The sequence below is a fragment of the Zootoca vivipara genome, chromosome 7 (assembly GCF_965207765.1).
Source record: "Zootoca vivipara chromosome 7, rZooViv2.hap1.1, whole genome shotgun sequence".
Taxonomy (NCBI): Eukaryota; Metazoa; Chordata; class Lepidosauria; order Squamata; family Lacertidae; genus Zootoca; species Zootoca vivipara.
In genome coordinates this window covers 48888979-48905188 of record NC_142590.1, presented here as the reverse complement: position 1 = coordinate 48905188, position 16210 = coordinate 48888979, and the positions used below count along the sequence as shown (strand labels likewise).

Sequence of the window (16210 nt, the reverse complement as noted above, 5' to 3'; positions counted from 1 at the left end):
AACCCTTTGATATAAGAGATTTGTGGTACTTATAAATTCACTTATGCCCTTCCAAGGTATGGGAATTGTAAACAAAGGTGCCTAAAATAACCTCTTTATAACCTCTTTGTCTGCAGTGGTGGCTTTCACAGACACACAAAGGCAATAAAGTTGAGAGCAGCAGTTGCAGGTCCCACATGCATATAAACTTGTAGCAGTATGCCACAGATGCAGGAACAAACAGCTGAAGCTGTCACAAGTACACAAGCATGCAACGGCATGAGCCCCCTGCTGGCCAGGCATGCGATAGGAGTGATACAGGGATGCAGATAGCCAAGCATGTAGCTGGGGGGATAGAAGCAGATGCAAGTAATATGGTAGTGGAATATTCTGCTTCAGAATTTCAAAGAATCATATTAGTAGCATGGCTTCCTTGATTTTCCAATGTTCTGACTAATAGAATTTAGGATATCAAAATTTGCATTTTATAAGTACAAATGGCTCCAGTTGGCAGTGTCACTCCATGATCTTCCCAGCACCTTGCACTTGGGCTTCTTTTTTTACTGGCAATGCCAAGAGTTGGGGTATTCTTCATTGCAAAGCATGTGTTCCACCACAGAGCAATGGCCCCTTCCCTTAATCTGAGATAACTGATTTGTAGACATCATGAGGAAGGAGTGTGTGTCCCCCACCACTCCATCTTCTTTCCCCCCTCACATCAAGAATAAAGTTTGGTTTTTATTTTTTTTTTAAAGAATTATCATAACTAGCAGGTTTCTCAGGTTCCTCCCCCAAGTGTTTCCCCCCATAGATTTTATTTTCTGCTGAATCAAGAGATTATACGTTATACTGCCTTTTGGGTCCTGCTCATTCCTGTTAATGAAGCTATATGCTGTCAAGAGTTAAAGAGTTGAGCAATCCTCCCTTATGGTCTTTTTTAGTCCCTTACTTATGATTACATGTCAATGAGGGCATCAGATGGACTTGTATCCATGTGATTCTGGGCTAGCAGATACTCTCCTCCCCACAGTTCCCATATGAATCTGTCTCTGTCTTCATGTCAGCACTTCAGTATATAATGGACACTATGAGGTGACTGCTATCTCTTGTCTTCTTTGTAGGACAAAGCTCTTGGAGAGTGAAGCTATGAATGAATCACTGCGTCGTGGTCTGTCTCGAGTTTCCTCCAGGCTTCCTTATTCCATGGGCTTATCTTCATCTCCTGGGTTGGGAGCTTCAAATAGCCCTGTCTCCTCTGCGCAAGCTGAGGCCTCAGAAGTCATCCAGTGGGCCAAGCAAGATGTAGAACGGTTGAAGAAGGAGACTAAGCTGCGAAAGAAAAGGTAAAATGGGTTCCTTTGTCTTGCATCTGCTCAGGACCCTTCTACTCTGGTTATGCTGCTGGGCCTTCAGAACTTCTTAGAAGTATCAAAATATATTTGTTTTCCATCATTCTCACTCTATGAGACTCCTGTAATGCAGCTCTCATGATCTACAATACAACACCCTTTTCTGTGTTGATTTTCTCTTCTGTATTGCAAGGATAGTAAATACTTTCTGTCTTGCAGAAAGCTTCGTGAGAGTGACTGCAGGCAAAGAGCTTAGCCAAAAAGCCCAGAAGAGGCAAATGATTGTGTTTCCAATGGAAATGTCCCCTTCCCATTAGTTATGCAGATGAAATGTTGTTTTGATTTGTTGTAATTAGAGTGGTGTTTGTTTTCTTAGCTGCCCTGACTGCCTGTTTTTGTGACTCTGCAATCTGGAATAAAAATGAATGATTTAGAAACAGATGTTCATTTAAAACTGCCTTCTTTTCTTTTCTGCAGCCCAGAGAAAGAAGGGTTTAAGAAGAGGTTGAGGATGCAGCAGTGTAATGAGGCGGATGAGACAGATGAGAATGAAGTGGAAGAGGTAAGAGATCTTGCCCTTCTCATGCATACAACTTCAGTGTTAGTTGAGCAATTATTAAGGGTGCCAAACCTACTGCTGGCCTTTGATAGCATCAGGATGAGTCCTGTGGCAATTTTTCAGTATAATGAGAAACTGGCCGTAAAGGACATCTCAAGTGCTATTCCCTTCAGCCAGATTTAACATCTGCTTCAAATGTTTCCTGACCTCAGCAATTGCCCACTAATTCCTTAGGCTCCTGAGTCTCAATAAAATATCTCCTGCCATTTCCTCTGAGAAATGCAAGCTTCTCTTTAATCCAACACCCTTGGATAAATGGAGCAGAATAGGCTGACAAATAGGTGTGTTTTTTAAGTAGGTGAATGAAGTATGTCTTGTTTTTCTGTCTCAAAACATGAATGTCTCTGTGGGATGCCATTGGATTCTTAAAAGCCTGGGGCTGTGCACATTATAAAATGGAAACATTCTTTGATTTAAATAAAGTTAAATAAATTGGTTAAAACTGACAAACTTGTTTATTTTTGGAGGAAATAACAGCGCACTGCTAAAGGCATAATTTTGACTGTGCACATTACATTATTTCTGCACTGATCCTTGTTTTGGGGGCAGGGGGTTGTTACATTGATATATTTAAGATGAACATTTGGGAATACAGTAGGCCCGCTGTGTACACTGGGATTACATTCCAGGGTCCTTGCTTTGAAGAGCAAAGTTGAAAGACAAAGGCTTGGAAGCTAGTAGAACGAATGGCCAGGGAAAATACAGCATGGTTTGATTGAGTTGTTGGTGATGTGTGTTAGATCTTCTCTGCCTTCACTTCCCAACATCCGGCTTGATTTCTGAATCCATGTCCAGGATTTTGGTAAGCGCTGATCTTCTAGTGTTTTGCTAATTCATCAACTAGAAGAACAGAAGGTTAGACTCATGAAAGGAAGTATGAACTGTAAGAAGTAACATCCCCGTGATGCCTGTGTTCCTAAGCAGTGCAAAATGCATTGAATTAAGGATTGCCATAGGAACAAATTAGCAAACCAAGGAAAGCATATTGCCATATGCAACCAAAAGTTGGGCAGGGTTGGAACTGCAATGCCTTGGAACAGGCATTTTCTCATCACTGTACCTTCTGTTTTCAGGAGGAACGGGATGAGAGTGGCTGTGAGGAAGAAGGCGGCCAGGAGGAGGAAGAGGAAGATGATTCGGGAAGTGAAGAAAGCCTGGTGGATTCTGACTCGGATGTTGAAGAAAAGGGTAGGCTACTGCAGCAAGTGTTAAAAGGCTGATGACTCTTAGTGCAGTCTCTGCAGGGATCTAGGTGAACACAACACACACAGTCTTCAGGATATATGGAGGGGATGGCCTTTAATTCATTTGGGTTTGAAATGCTGAATCCACAGCCCCCATTTTCCACCTGCAACTACTGTTGTAATCCTTTTAATAGCACAAGAAACATGCCTGTACATATGCTAGGCTTTTTCTCTTAGCATTCAAGTCCATAAAAGGGATACAGCTTATTCTAGTCTTTAGTGGAGGTTGTAATGAGTTTAGATACCACTATCTTCAAGATGGTGAAGGGGTTTTTTTTTGTGTGTGTGTGTTATCTAGCAGCAAATTTCCAAGCTGATCTGGCTGACCTGACCTGTGAGATTGAGATCAAACAGAAGCTAATAGATGAGCTGGAGAACAGCCAGCGGCGCCTGCAAACTCTGAAGCACCAGTATGAGGAGAAGCTGATTCTACTGCAGAACAAGATCCGTGACACACAGCAAGAGAGGGACAGGGTCCTGCAAAACCTGAGTAAGGGCATGCCGCTTGGGCAAAATTGGATTTTGACAGTTTGAACAGCATCTGTATGCTGATAATAAAAGATTTTGCATTTGGATTCTCAACCGAGGCTGTGATACAAGGGTGGCAAGATTGCTTAAGCAACATTTCTACCCATACGCTTAAAGTGTGATTAGAAGGAAATGCTAAACCATTGCTTAACAGTAAGGCCTGGGCCATCTGAATGAGACATGACACTACTGTTTAGTTTTACTTTCAAATAATCTTTACTTCTTGTTACAAACATGAACTAGAGATTAACCAGCAAGAGGCTGTTTTAAACCATAAACAACCCAGCTTCATAACGCACAGTTTGAAGTTGGCTTGTTGAGAAAAGCACCAGTTTGTTTTAAACTAGAACTTGTTGTTCCTTTGCATCTAGAAGCCATTTGTTAAAAGTGAAACCAAATGTTAGTGAAGTTCTGCTTCTGGCCATGCAGGAGGAGAAGGAAAAGGGAAACCTGGAGCCATGAGACTTTGCTCACACCCATTCTAGTTGGCGAGGGGCTGAAAGAAGACCAATAAGCTGACATTGAATTCTGGAAAGATGAAGGCACTAGGGGTGGGCCCCAGGTCCAAATAATTAGTCCATCACCTGGTTTGGATGGAATTGTACTCTGAAAGAGCAGGTTTGATTCACCTTTGTCACTAGAGGCCCAGGTAACATCAGTAGCTAAGAGTGCCTTTCATCTGCTTTGGCAGGTAAGACAGCTACAGCTGTTTCTGTACCAGGAACAGCTTTACCACTGTCAGTGATGCACTGGTAACCTCCAGGCTAAATTACTGCAGTATACTCTATGTGGGGCTATCTTTGAGGCTGGTCCGAAAGCTGCAACTGGTGCAAAATGTGGTGGCTCAACTGCTTACTGTGCAGGATGTTCACAGCACATTATCTTGGTGTAGAAAGACCAGCACTAGCTGCCAATTAGTTACTGGGCTTTGTTCAAGATGCTGCTTCTGGCATATAAAGCCCTTTGCAGCTTGGGACAAGGATACCTGGCAGATTGGGTATACAGTCATACCTCGTGTTGCGTTAGGTTCATGTTGCGTCTTTTTGGCTTGTGAATGCAGCAAACCTGGAAGTGTATACTTCCGGGTTTTGTCGCATGCACAGAAGCGTTCTGTGTGTTTCGCGCATGCACAGAAGCGCTGTATCGTGCTCCGTGCTTGGGCAGAAGGGCCACTCTAGTTGCGGACTTTTCGGGGTACGAACGGCACCCAAGAACAGATCGTGTCTGCAACTAGAGGTACCACTGTATAAGAGATGAGACAATCAGTCGCTGCACTCTGCAAGTGAGGGCCCCTTACAGATACCATGTTATCAGGAGGTCCATTCTGCACAATGTAGAAATTGGGCCTCTATTGTCATGGCACCTACCCTTTAAAATTCCCTCCCCTTGAATATCAGACAGGCACCATCTCTGTTGTCTTTCTGTCACCATATCTTCCTCACCCAACAAGCTTTTTTTAGTTGAGACCTTTCCCAGCCTGTATCTTTATTGGAGTTGTTTTTGAGAAGTTTTTCTTCTTTTATTACTTGTTGTTTGCCACCCTGGGCCCCTTTGGGGAAAGGCGCAGGATATAAATTTAATAAATAAGATTTCCTAACTGCATCATTTACATCAGAATCTAGCATTCTGAAATCAGTGACATTGGCACTGAGTACAGTCTGTCTGTACTTAAAATCTGCATCAGAGATGTGGAAGCTGTGGCCCTCTGGATGTTGTTGAGACTCCAACAGCCCCAGCCACCATGGCCAGTTGGTCATGGATGATGGGAGCTGTAGTCTGTCACTCCTGATTCACATGCTTCCTTTGTTTTTTCCCTCAGGTTCCATGGAATGCTACACAGAAGAGAAGGCGAACAAGATCAAAGCAGATTATGAGAAGCGTCTAAGGGAGATGAACAGGGACCTGCAAAAGTTGCAGGCAGCCCAGAAGGAGCATGCCCGTCTCCTCAAGAACCAGTCGCGATATGAGCGAGAGTTGAAGAAGCTGAATGCAGAAGTGGCAGAGATGAAGAAAGCCAAGGTACCTTGCCTGGGAATTTGCTACTCTTCATTTGGCTAAGGCCAAACAACAGGGCACCTTCTGGGTGTTTTGGATTCCCACCCTCAGCCCAGCCAGCTTGGGGAAGGTGGTCCTAGATAGTCACTGGGGCAAGCCAGCTTCTCAGTTATTATGCTTGGCATTGAGTCTACTTATGCCCTACAGGTGGCACTGATGAAACAAATGCGTGAGGAGCAGCAGCGGCGCAGATTGGCAGAGACGAAAAGGAACCGGGAGATTGCCCAGCTGAAGAAGGAGCAGAGGAGGCAGGAGGTGGGCAATAGCACCATTTGTGGCTGCTCAAGCTTTGAGAAGCCTCTTCCTAGTAGAGCTTACAAAAACCCATAGACTGCTGGTGGACAGGAGAGGGGAAGATGCTCAGTATAATCAGAGCAATCATGCAAAGCGAAGCTGTGATTTAATGCCTGCCTCACTTCAGCCCTCTTCACAAAAATAACTTGTGTGTCTACAAGTACATAAGAAGAGGTCTCTTGGATCAGACTAGAGGACCACTTGGTGTGGCATCCTGTGCTCACGGTGGCCAACCCAGTTGCCTACGGGAAGTCTACTAGTAGGACACGAGAGCAGCAGCATTCTCCCCTCTTGTGCTCCAAAGCAACTTGAGACATATTGTGGTTTAGGAGGAGTTGGCTTCCTTCCACACATTCTTTTTACACCAATACACATTTGTCTCCATTTTAGTCAAGGCTGACATCACTCCCATTGAGATCCTCTGCCTGTGGGTTTTGTTAATAACTTTTATCATGCTGTGCCTGCAGTTTCAGATTCGAGCGCTAGAATCTCAGAAGCGGCAGCAGGAGATTGTACTTCGCAGGAAAACCCAAGAGGTGAGTGGTGACCTTCTTGCTCACAAGGAAGGAGAGTGTTCAGTTTCCTCTAAAAATACACTCGCCTTGGCTTTTGCTGTATTGAAAGCCTCTCACTGTCATCCAGAAAGGCTCGTGGATATTTTTGGTGGGTGTGCTTTTACCTGTCATAAGTCACTCAGACTGGAGACATGAATGAACCAGACAAGGAATATATCTCCCACTCTTCAGGGATTCTTTACATGGAACAGTGTACGATGCACACACTATTTCCTTCTTTTATTAAAAATAATAAAGCCACATTTCCAAAATACAAAGGCTAATGTAATATATAGCCTAGACAAAAACAACCTTCCTTCCCCCCCCCCACCAAAAACCCCCTGACAAAGCTACAATTTTCCTCATATTTCACAGAAAAGATAGGACACAGCAGGATGATCCAGCAGGAAGAATTTGCATCCAAAATTCTTTTGAGCTCTCGTGGGTTACACGATTTCTCTCTCTCTTTAGGATGCCCACTTTCTTTTTATCCAGAGCAACTTTGTTGTTCATTGTCATCCAACTGGGCATCATACGTACATGCTGCGCCACACATGGCTTAGTGTGCAATTGCCAACACGGTTCTTTGTTTTGTTACATATTTAAGCTCATATGTAGGTAACTTGTGGCATTTTTCTCATTCTGCCATGAATGCCCAACATTACTGGGAACATCTGTAAAAACAGCTGATATTGTGAGCAGACACTGTGCACTTAGGCATGAGTAGAGACTAGGGTTGAGGCTGGAGACTGAGCAGCTAACACTTTGAAGATATTTTCACATAGCAACCCTTCTTAAGACTGTATCATGTATGTTGTCACCTCTATATTTCCATTCTTCTGGACTGCTTTGTTGTGTTGTTGTCTAGGTCTCTGCTCTGCGCCGTCTGGCCAAACCTATGTCTGATCGGGTTGCTGGAAGAATGAATCAGAAGCAAACCATGCTGGACTCGGGTGTAGAGGTCTCCACCAGCACCACCTCCTCCGAGCCAGAATCTAGTTCTCGCTCTGTCTCCAGCATTGTGCGCCAATGGAATCGGAAAATCAACACCTTTCTGGGAGACCCTCCTTCTTCCACAAATGGGACTCGAACAGTCAGGTAAGACACTGGCCCAGTTAGCAGTTTTCTAGGTAAGTCAGACTGACCTAGAAGTCTAAAACCATCTGATATAGATTCCTTTGAGGCCTGTCTTGACTTCTAATCCACTGGCTTTTCTGTGCCTTCCTTTACTTGGCAGCATTCAGAGCAGCCCCCATTTCCATCCACCCAGTATGCTTGGGTAGGAAGAACCCAGAATATCCCTCCAGATATTGCTGGACTCCAGCTTTTCCATTTTGCTGTGACTGATGCAAGATGGAGCCCAGCAACATCTGGGAGGCTGCAGCCTTTCCATCTCTGGTTTTGGATAATTCCAAGATCATGCTATTCAGTTTTTTGTACATGACTTCCATCTGCAGGAAGAAGTTTGTAAAGAAAGGGGCAAACCAGACCTTCAGTAAGGCAGCCCGCATGAAGTGGCAGTCCCTGGAGCGCCGTGTCTTTGACATTGTCATGCAGAGGATGACCATCATCAATCTGGAGTCGGATATGGAGCGACTCATCAAGGTGATGAAAAGTGGCTGTTTCTCACTGGAGCAGAAGGCGAAGGGCCTAGGAGGAGAGCCAGAGAAGGGGCTACACAACATGGGCAAAGAGGAAACATTCTGCCTTCTGTTCCCCATTTTCAGAAACGTGAGGAGCTGTCACTGATGCAGGAGATGCTTCTGGGGAAGAGGGAGAAGCTGCTGACAGAGAACCCTGAAGAGCAGAAGGGGCTGCAGGAGTTGAATGAGGAGATTGAGGTGTTGGCAGCCAACATTGACTACATCAATGACGGCATTTCTGACTGCCAGGCCACCATAATGCAGCTGGAAGAGACCAAGGTTCGTCCGATCTATGCATGATGCAAGCAGTTTGGGAGGGTGGAATGCTGTTGGACCTGGGCCTGGTGATGAGCTGAGGTCAGCTGGCTGAGCTCTTGTGTAGATAATAAGCACTATGTCTTCTGATGTCTTCTGATCTTACCTTAATGAGTTAAAATCTTGTTTCATTTTCCCAGGCCTCTTTAGTTTTGAGTGGGCTGTTTCAGTGTGTTACTGCTTCCTTAAAAGGGGTGGGCTGGGGGAATGTAAGACGCAGAGACTGGGAAGTTTACTTGTAGAGTATGGAAAATCCTGGGTCTCTGCTATTTGCTCCGAGGAACTGCTATTTCTCTCCCCCCCCCTTCTTATTTGGTATGTTCCTTTTCCACATAAATATATGCCCCCCCCAAACACACAATAAACGGCCATGTATCAGTTCTTTTCAAAAGCAGAAAACAGCAGTCCAAACAAATGGTTTTGTATCAGTGGTACTAACATTATAACATTTTAATTCTTAACAAAATAGTATCAATCCGTTATGAAGAGTTCTGAGAAAGTCTCAGCATCCTAAGTGAACTTGCTGGTCTGTAGACATCTCAAACAAAGGCTTCTGATTGGCCTATAACAGCTTCCACAGCCTGGTGCCCTCCAGGTGTTTTGGACTCCCAATGCCCTTCAGCCATGGCCAGCATGCACAATGGTAAGGGGTGATGATGGGAGTCATAGTTCAAAAATATCTGGAAGGCACCACATTTGGGGAAGGCCACTCCGTAGTGCATACAACTTGGGTTCAGGGGCTGGAGCAAGTTGATAATATGAGACTGACTACTACTTTTATGCACAACTGCTAGATGGGTCTCTTGCAAAGCCACTTAGCCTGTGGAGCTAAATCTTTAGCAAAGGAACCAGTCCAACTGCTGGCTTGGGTAGCAAACTGCAACTGCCCTTTCCCAGACTTTCTCATTTTGTTGTTTTCCTCCTGTGTGTCTCTAGGAAGAACTGGATTCCACAGACACTTCTGTGGTGATCAGCTCCTGTTCTTTGGCTGAGGCACGGCTTTTGTTGGACAATTTCCTCAAGGCATCCATAGACAAGGTAAGTTTTTTTTTTTAAAGCAGCCTTTCTCTTTCATGTGGACCAGAGATCTGATAGCCACATCTTGCTTTGCAACTATTCAGTAGCAAGTTGGTCTGTTCAAAGACCCCAAGTAGACCAATCAGTCCTGATGGACAAGGTTAATGAACTTCTTTGAATAGTTTTGCTTTAGAATGGAGTGAGGGAGACAGGTGTGTTTAGCTAAGGAGGGCATTCCACAAGTGGGAAAGCTGCCGCTGAGCTTGTGCCTAATTCTCCAATCTTTGCAAAACAGAGCCTGCAGGTAGCCCAGAAGGACGCACAGATCCGCCTGCTGGAAGGCCGCTTGAGACAAACGGATGTGACTGGCTCCTCTCAGAACCACCACATCCTGGATGCCTTGCGGGAAAAGGCAGAATCCCACCCTGAACTACAGGCGCTCATCCACAACGTGCAGCAAGGTGGGAGTTTGGAATAGCTTTTTCTTCTTTGAGATAGAATCGTGTTCATTTAGAAATCCTCTTTTTTGCTTACCCTCATTCATGGCCTGGGTCAGAGGGAGGCAGGAGTATGTTTTGGTCCAGCACCAGAGCTAAGTACCCATGTGCTAATGGGTGCATTTTGTTTTATCCTTTTGCACAGAGAATGGCTATGCCAGCACAGATGAAGAAGTCTCTGAATTCAGCTTGGCCTCAGAGGGGAGGTAAGTTGTGCACCGAGAAAGACCACAGGGCACAGGTTGAGCATTTTCTACCTGTTTTTCCCTCTAGACTGTGGTGGCCTTTAAAAGGTGGGCGGAGTGTAAATTCCACATGTTCACCAATGTTGCCACCCTTCAAAGTCAGCTTTGAGTATGAAAGAACCCCCAACATGGTTCTTTTCTGTAAAATTCCAGAATTAAGCTAGAAAACCTGTGGTGCAAGAATGAAGTGGGCTCCTGAGTTAAGGACTGAAGCTCTGCTGGGATGGAGAGTCTCTTAGTTAGTTTGCACCTCTGTAGTTCTTACTGAAAATATGTGTGCACAAAACTCTCCCTGTGTCCCTGCAGCTTTTCCCAGTCTTTCTCCATGAAGGGCTCTGCCAGTCAGGATGACTTCAAGTGCAGGGTAAGTTTGAAAGTTTGAGTCTGGCAAACACTTCCAATTCTTCTTCTTCTTGTTGTTGTTATACATTTTCATTATGGAAATTCCCAGGAAAGATGGTCAGCAGAGCCATCCAAAACCAACAAAAACTTCAAATAGCCAGGAAGGAGTTTAAGATTTTCACCAGCCTAAACAATGGTCAGTGACAGGGGAATGTTAACAACACTGTAGGATATCCTGGTCATTTTTGTACAGAAATGCTTTTTCTTGCTGAAGGTGCCCCATGTGGTCAGATTTATGTTTGCCTATATTTGTTTATATGTTTGTTTTTAAAGCAGAACATGTCACTTTTTTTCATTGCCACATTCTTATTTTGTAGCTTTCCAAATAGTGGGGAGCCCTATATATGCACCATTTTTTTTATCTTCCCTACACTTCACTGAGGCCAAGTTAAGATATTTGTACTGCATTTTGGCAGCTAGCCGTGGTGCTGTACATCCAGATGGTGATTCTTAAGCTTTGGCCCTCCTCCAGTGAATCGGCAATGAAATTAAAACAAAGCCCTGGACTGATGTGTGTTATGTCTCTGTCTGTCCTAGCCATGGCTCTGTTGAATAAGCCTTTTATCCAGAGAAAACAATTGGCCCCAGACTGGCCTACTTGAATTCTAGTGGGATGGAGGGGGTGGGGGGCACAGGAACTTCATTAGGGCTCTTCTGAACGACCAGCAATTGATGCGCAGTGGTAGGTGGTGCATTCTGTTGTTGTCCATGTTAAGTTCAGAATGAAGTGGGAAGGTCTTGGAAAACTGCTTGGGATATTTGCAGGGGTTTCTGAGATAGAGGTGACCAAGAAATGCTAGCCTTCCCAGGCTGAATTTGAGCACCACCTACAGTGGCAACTGGGGAACAGCTCCCGTGTTGCCCTGCCATCTGCTGCTCCTTAGTTTGCTTTGTGTTTTCTGGGGCTTTGTTTTAGGGGGAGCCCAAGCTGTCTGGCCAGATGAAAGCTGTGTCTGCAGAGTGTCTAGGGCCCACACTGGACATCTCCACCAAGAACATCACCAAGTCGTTGGCATCCCTCATGGAGATCAAAGAGGATGGGATTGGCTTCTCCATCCGTGATCCTTACTACAAGGAGAAGGTCTCCCGCACCATCAGCTTGCCCATCCGAGGGAGTACATTGTAAGCCATGGTAGCGTAGTTGGTGATCTGTGTATGGATCCTGTTGGGAAAACTGTGGTGTAGGTGACTGCTGGCTTTGGGCAGTTGGATTTCTGCCATGATTTCTGCTCTACTTGATTGTGAAGAGTTGGTGGGCAAAGGGAGAGCAACCAAGGAAAGAACAGAAAGCCATGCATTGTTCTGGGGTCAGAGTCAGTTTCTCTCTTTGCTGCCACAGTCTTCCGTGGGGAGTAGCCGCGACACAGGCGACATCAGATCCCTCATTCTTGTGAAACTGTTCCCCAAGTCCTCTCCCCAGACCTATAAACTGGCAGCTTCAAGTACTCCTGGTTTACAAACCATAGTGAACAGCAAGAAAGACTCAAAAGGCAGGGACACCCGCCTCCCCTTTCCCCCAGATGCTGTGGGTGGACAAACCTAGATGGTGTGAACTGCATAGCCTTTACAACCCACCACCAGCCAGGCAGGAACCAGGGCAGGCTGCTCCTGTGGACACCAAGAGTGCTGAAAATTGAAATAGTCCTCCCAGTCCCCAGAATGAGGGCGATTTCAGACCTTATGGAAACTCACTTGGTACAGCCCTCCCAAGAAGTGTATCATCTTGTAATGCATGTAGAGAAACGTGTCCCAGAATGTGCTCCTACATCAAAATCTCTGCACACACACACGCAGCTGGCACATGCAGTAAGAATGTTTTTATCCTAGCCTCCCTGTTGTGTCGCTTGGCACCTGCAAGGAGATTCTGATGTAGAGGAGCTTTCAAAGAAGGAATTCCCTGCATGTGATGCAGGACTGTTCTGTGTGCCCTGGAAAATATTAGAATCTGCTCTGAGAACCAGCTGGACAAGGCTTTGCTCCTCCCAGTCTCCTTCAAAGCTGAGGGAGCCCAACTTTGGATATGGTAGTTACTAACCATGGCTCCCTCTCATCTAGCCCTAGACAGTCCCGTGGCGCAGACACATCACCCCTCACCAGGAGGAAGTCATATGACCGGGGCCAGCCTATCAGGTGAGTGTGTGTGTGTGCGTGAGTGCAATTGGCAGCAGTTCTTACACTTTGCTCATAATGCAGAAAATGAATTGTTGTGTGATGCAGGATCTAACAGTGCTGCAAGATTACAGTTCTCTAATTAGTGGAAACCACTACTTCTCTCTTTCTTGCCTAGGAACCCAGACGTTGGATTCACTCCTCCGTCATCCCCTCCCAGCAGGCCACGCAATGACCGGAATGTTTTCTCTCGCCTCACCAGCAACCAGAGCCAGGGCTCAGCACTAGACAAGTAAGGCCGCCTGCGGAACTTGGGGAAACTTGTATCCCCACAGAAGGTGACAGCAGAATGGATAAACTGGCAGTGCCAGGGATATCTTCCCCTTATGTCCCACTCTACCCAGCACCAAGAATGGCATGTTTTTCTTTGACTTCCAGGTTTGGGCCCTATTTGCACTGGAATTAGCACCATGCTTCTGCCACCTAGACACTTAGGTGCAATTACTGTGAAACCTGCCAAATCGTTCAGGGAGCCTCTTATACTCTGTTGTGGAGGCATGTGAATCAAAGTCCTTGGTCTTTGCGGCCAAGTACCTGAGTCGGGGATTTAAGCTCAAAAGCACCCTATTCTCCCCATATGTTATGGGTAGCAGTTATGAATCTCTTTCCAACCCTGTCTTCAGCCTATAGGGGCCATCTGCTCTGGTGCCCCTTTATAAACCTCTGTTTTAGTGTGTGGGAGGGATTGGTATGCTTTTTCCAACACAGGTATAAGTTAAGCCTTCCAGATATTGCTTCATATTGGAAAGATATTGGAAAACAAGGTTATGTGAGTCCTGCCTTCTAAATGCCAGCATGTCAGCTTTGCCCCCCCCCCTTTTCTGGAGTGTGTTCCACAAGCCTCCTGAACAACAGCTGGTGGCAGCATTGACAGAGCTTCAGGTAACACAATGGGATTCCTCTAACATGGGCTGCCTTGATCTTCAAGGACACAGGGATGATGTTGAATTTTCAAAACACAGAACAGCAGCCCAATAAATAAAGGAATAAAGGAACCTCTTGGGGCTAAGCTGGCAGTAGAGTGACCTCTGTGACCAACTGGGTCCATATTCCCATTTGGAGGTGGCATGGGAGTCACTGCCAACGTTCTCAGAAGCTGGCCCACCCGTAGCTGTGTAGGAGCCTTGGGCAGGCATTCCCAGTTGTGTGCACATTCCCTTCTTTTGCAGAAGAACCACACATGCACAATTTCTCAGCATCCTGAGAATCTCCACTTCCTTTTTGTTCTTAATCCAAGCTCTCAGCTTTATGACTGCGATGACAGGCTTGCAAGTGTGTGGTGAAGCACCTAGTTAAAAACTCATGATGGTTTCTGCTGCGCACCCACCCACCCCGTTCCTGATTCCTTCTGTCTGTGGTCTGCTCTCCTATGTCTGCCCGCCCTGCTAGCTTGGATGCAATAACAACCCTTCCTTTTCTGACTATGCTGCTGCTTTTCCTTCTCCTGGTTTTAATTACCCGTAATCCTGCTAATTTTCTGTCCCTAGGTCTGATGACAGTGACTCCTCTGTCTCGGAGGTGCTGAGGTATAAAACTTACTATTTATTATATAACTCTTCTTGCTTTCCTCTTTTCTCATTCTTTTCCCCTCCCTGCATTTGAAACCTGCTTGTAACTGAACCCGGTGAGGTGTTTCTTTCCTTGTGCTGCTTCTACTTGCTGGTAGATTTGCCTTCCCAGCTGATTAGTGTTCCATTGGGACCCCTTCCTATGTTAACTGAAACAGTAGGGTTCACCCCCCACTCAGCATGCTTAACTAGGACACATCATGCGGTTAATCCACCAACACGCACATGTATCTGAAAATCTCAAGTCTCTTTCCCCCGGCCTGTGGAATGTTTTTGTTTGGAATGGACCAAGCACACACTTGCAGGTAGTGCATGCCTGTAACTAGGATTTAGGAGCTAACCATTTGCATGCGTCGTCATTGCGCCATGATTTCATGAATGTGGCTTTTGAGTAGTTTCTAGTCCTCATGGTGGAAAGAATATCGGAAAACGTCCAGGCAGCTCCCCTTCAGGCTCAGGGTCTTGGAGTCATTTGAGTTGAGAACATTCCCATGTCCTTCAGGCAGATCTCCCTGCCTCCCCCGCACTTCCCATTTGCCTCCACTTCTTGGCAGTCCTGTTCCCATGAAGCCTATTGGAGCACCCCATGACTTTCCCATCTGCCACTACAGCCCAGAAGTCCAGCCCCTGTTTTCTTTTTATCCAGGGAGAGTTGTTTTTGCCATAGTTGCTAAAATGGGTGGGTGGTAGTTTTTAAATTTGCATAATGGAGTCCAGCCTCATACTGGGAATACTTGGGAGGTCCTGAATGCTGATCCTGGTCACTGGATTTCGTGTTAAAGCGATACTCCAGCAAGCGGCAATGCCTTTCCCTTATTCCTGGGTGTAAAATAAACTTTCAAGACATTAGCCAACCCCACTGAAGATGGGGGGGGGTGCACATGTGTAAGAGAAATGTAATCTGTCATGTTTATTTCTGTCCTAATAACTAAGAGTACGTACTTTTTGAAAATGGCAATAAACTACTGGACCAAGTTTAAGATTTTAGCATGACTCATAAATCCGTGAACAACTTGGGACTAGAATACCCGAGGAATCACCTTTTCTCCCTATTGACCTACCACCAGCCTTTGCCAAACTAGGGTCCTCCTGGTGTTTAGGGCTACCACTCCCTTCAGCCCCAGCAAAGGCTACCCTGCATAATCAGTACAATTGTCTGATGAGGTTGTGCTGCAGCCTTTTGAAGTACAGGTAGTGCCCATTAGAACGGGAGGGCCTTTTCCGCAGTGGCACCCTTATTATAGAACCACTTTCCCTCCAAGTTTAGGTGAGTGCCCCTATCGATGCTGATCAGGCATCTTTTTAAAACTCACTTGTACTCCCAGGCTGGAGCTTGGTCTCAGTATATTATCACTTTGATTCTGCCCTACTTTTTCACTGCATTACATTTCTATATTTGATATGTATTTTAATAGTATTGTACACCACCACCTCTCAACTTTTATCTAGGAGAAAAGTTTTGTGTGATGTTGTCAGGGGGTTGTTGCAGCTACTCTCGAGTAAAGACGCTCCAGTCCGCACTGTCTTTAAGAGTTTTATTGTGCATACTATTTACAGTGCAGAGATAGCAGAAAACATGACCATCTAGTCACTTTCAGAATCCGGCAATGGCTCCCGTCTGCTTCGGGGCCAGCATAAAAGCCTGGGCACCCCGAAACGCCGCCCCTTAGCCCTATGTGTGGGTGTGCGCCTCAATTCAGGCGCCAGAAGGAGAGGTCTCGCTGAACTCCTC

At 45.7% G+C, this 16210-nt stretch overlaps 1 protein-coding gene across 7 annotated transcripts in view; it reads left to right on the top strand.

Moving 5' to 3' along the window:
* KIF21B (kinesin family member 21B) overlaps positions 1–16210 on the top strand; it is a 71155-nt gene that overhangs the window by 42527 nt on the left and 12418 nt on the right. For 3 of the 7 annotated variants that reach the window (XR_015951062.1, XM_060276997.2, XM_060277000.2), the window contains exons 11-28: positions 1101–1322; positions 1806–1890; positions 3021–3135; positions 3490–3681; positions 5539–5738; positions 5922–6029; positions 6536–6604; positions 7491–7720; positions 8080–8227; positions 8350–8544; positions 9517–9618; positions 9893–10058; positions 10240–10300; positions 10646–10703; positions 11658–11863; positions 12797–12871; positions 13029–13142; positions 14398–14436. Coding sequence is in view for 5 of the 7 variants with exons in the window: in XM_060276997.2 (XP_060132980.1) it covers positions 1101–1322; positions 1806–1890; positions 3021–3135; positions 3490–3681; positions 5539–5738; positions 5922–6029; positions 6536–6604; positions 7491–7720; positions 8080–8227; positions 8350–8544; positions 9517–9618; positions 9893–10058; positions 10240–10300; positions 10646–10703; positions 11658–11863; positions 12797–12871; positions 13029–13142; positions 14398–14436 (2385 nt within the window). In the remaining 2 variants the exon portion in view is untranslated. The remainder of the gene's footprint in view (positions 1–1100; positions 1323–1805; positions 1891–3020; positions 3136–3489; positions 3682–5538; positions 5739–5921; positions 6030–6535; positions 6605–7490; positions 7721–8079; positions 8228–8349; positions 8545–9516; positions 9619–9892; positions 10059–10239; positions 10301–10645; positions 10704–11657; positions 11864–12796; positions 12872–13028; positions 13143–14397; positions 14437–16210) is intronic. The other 4 variants (XR_015951063.1, XM_060276999.2, XM_060276998.2 and 1 more) reach the window with 3 other exon arrangements.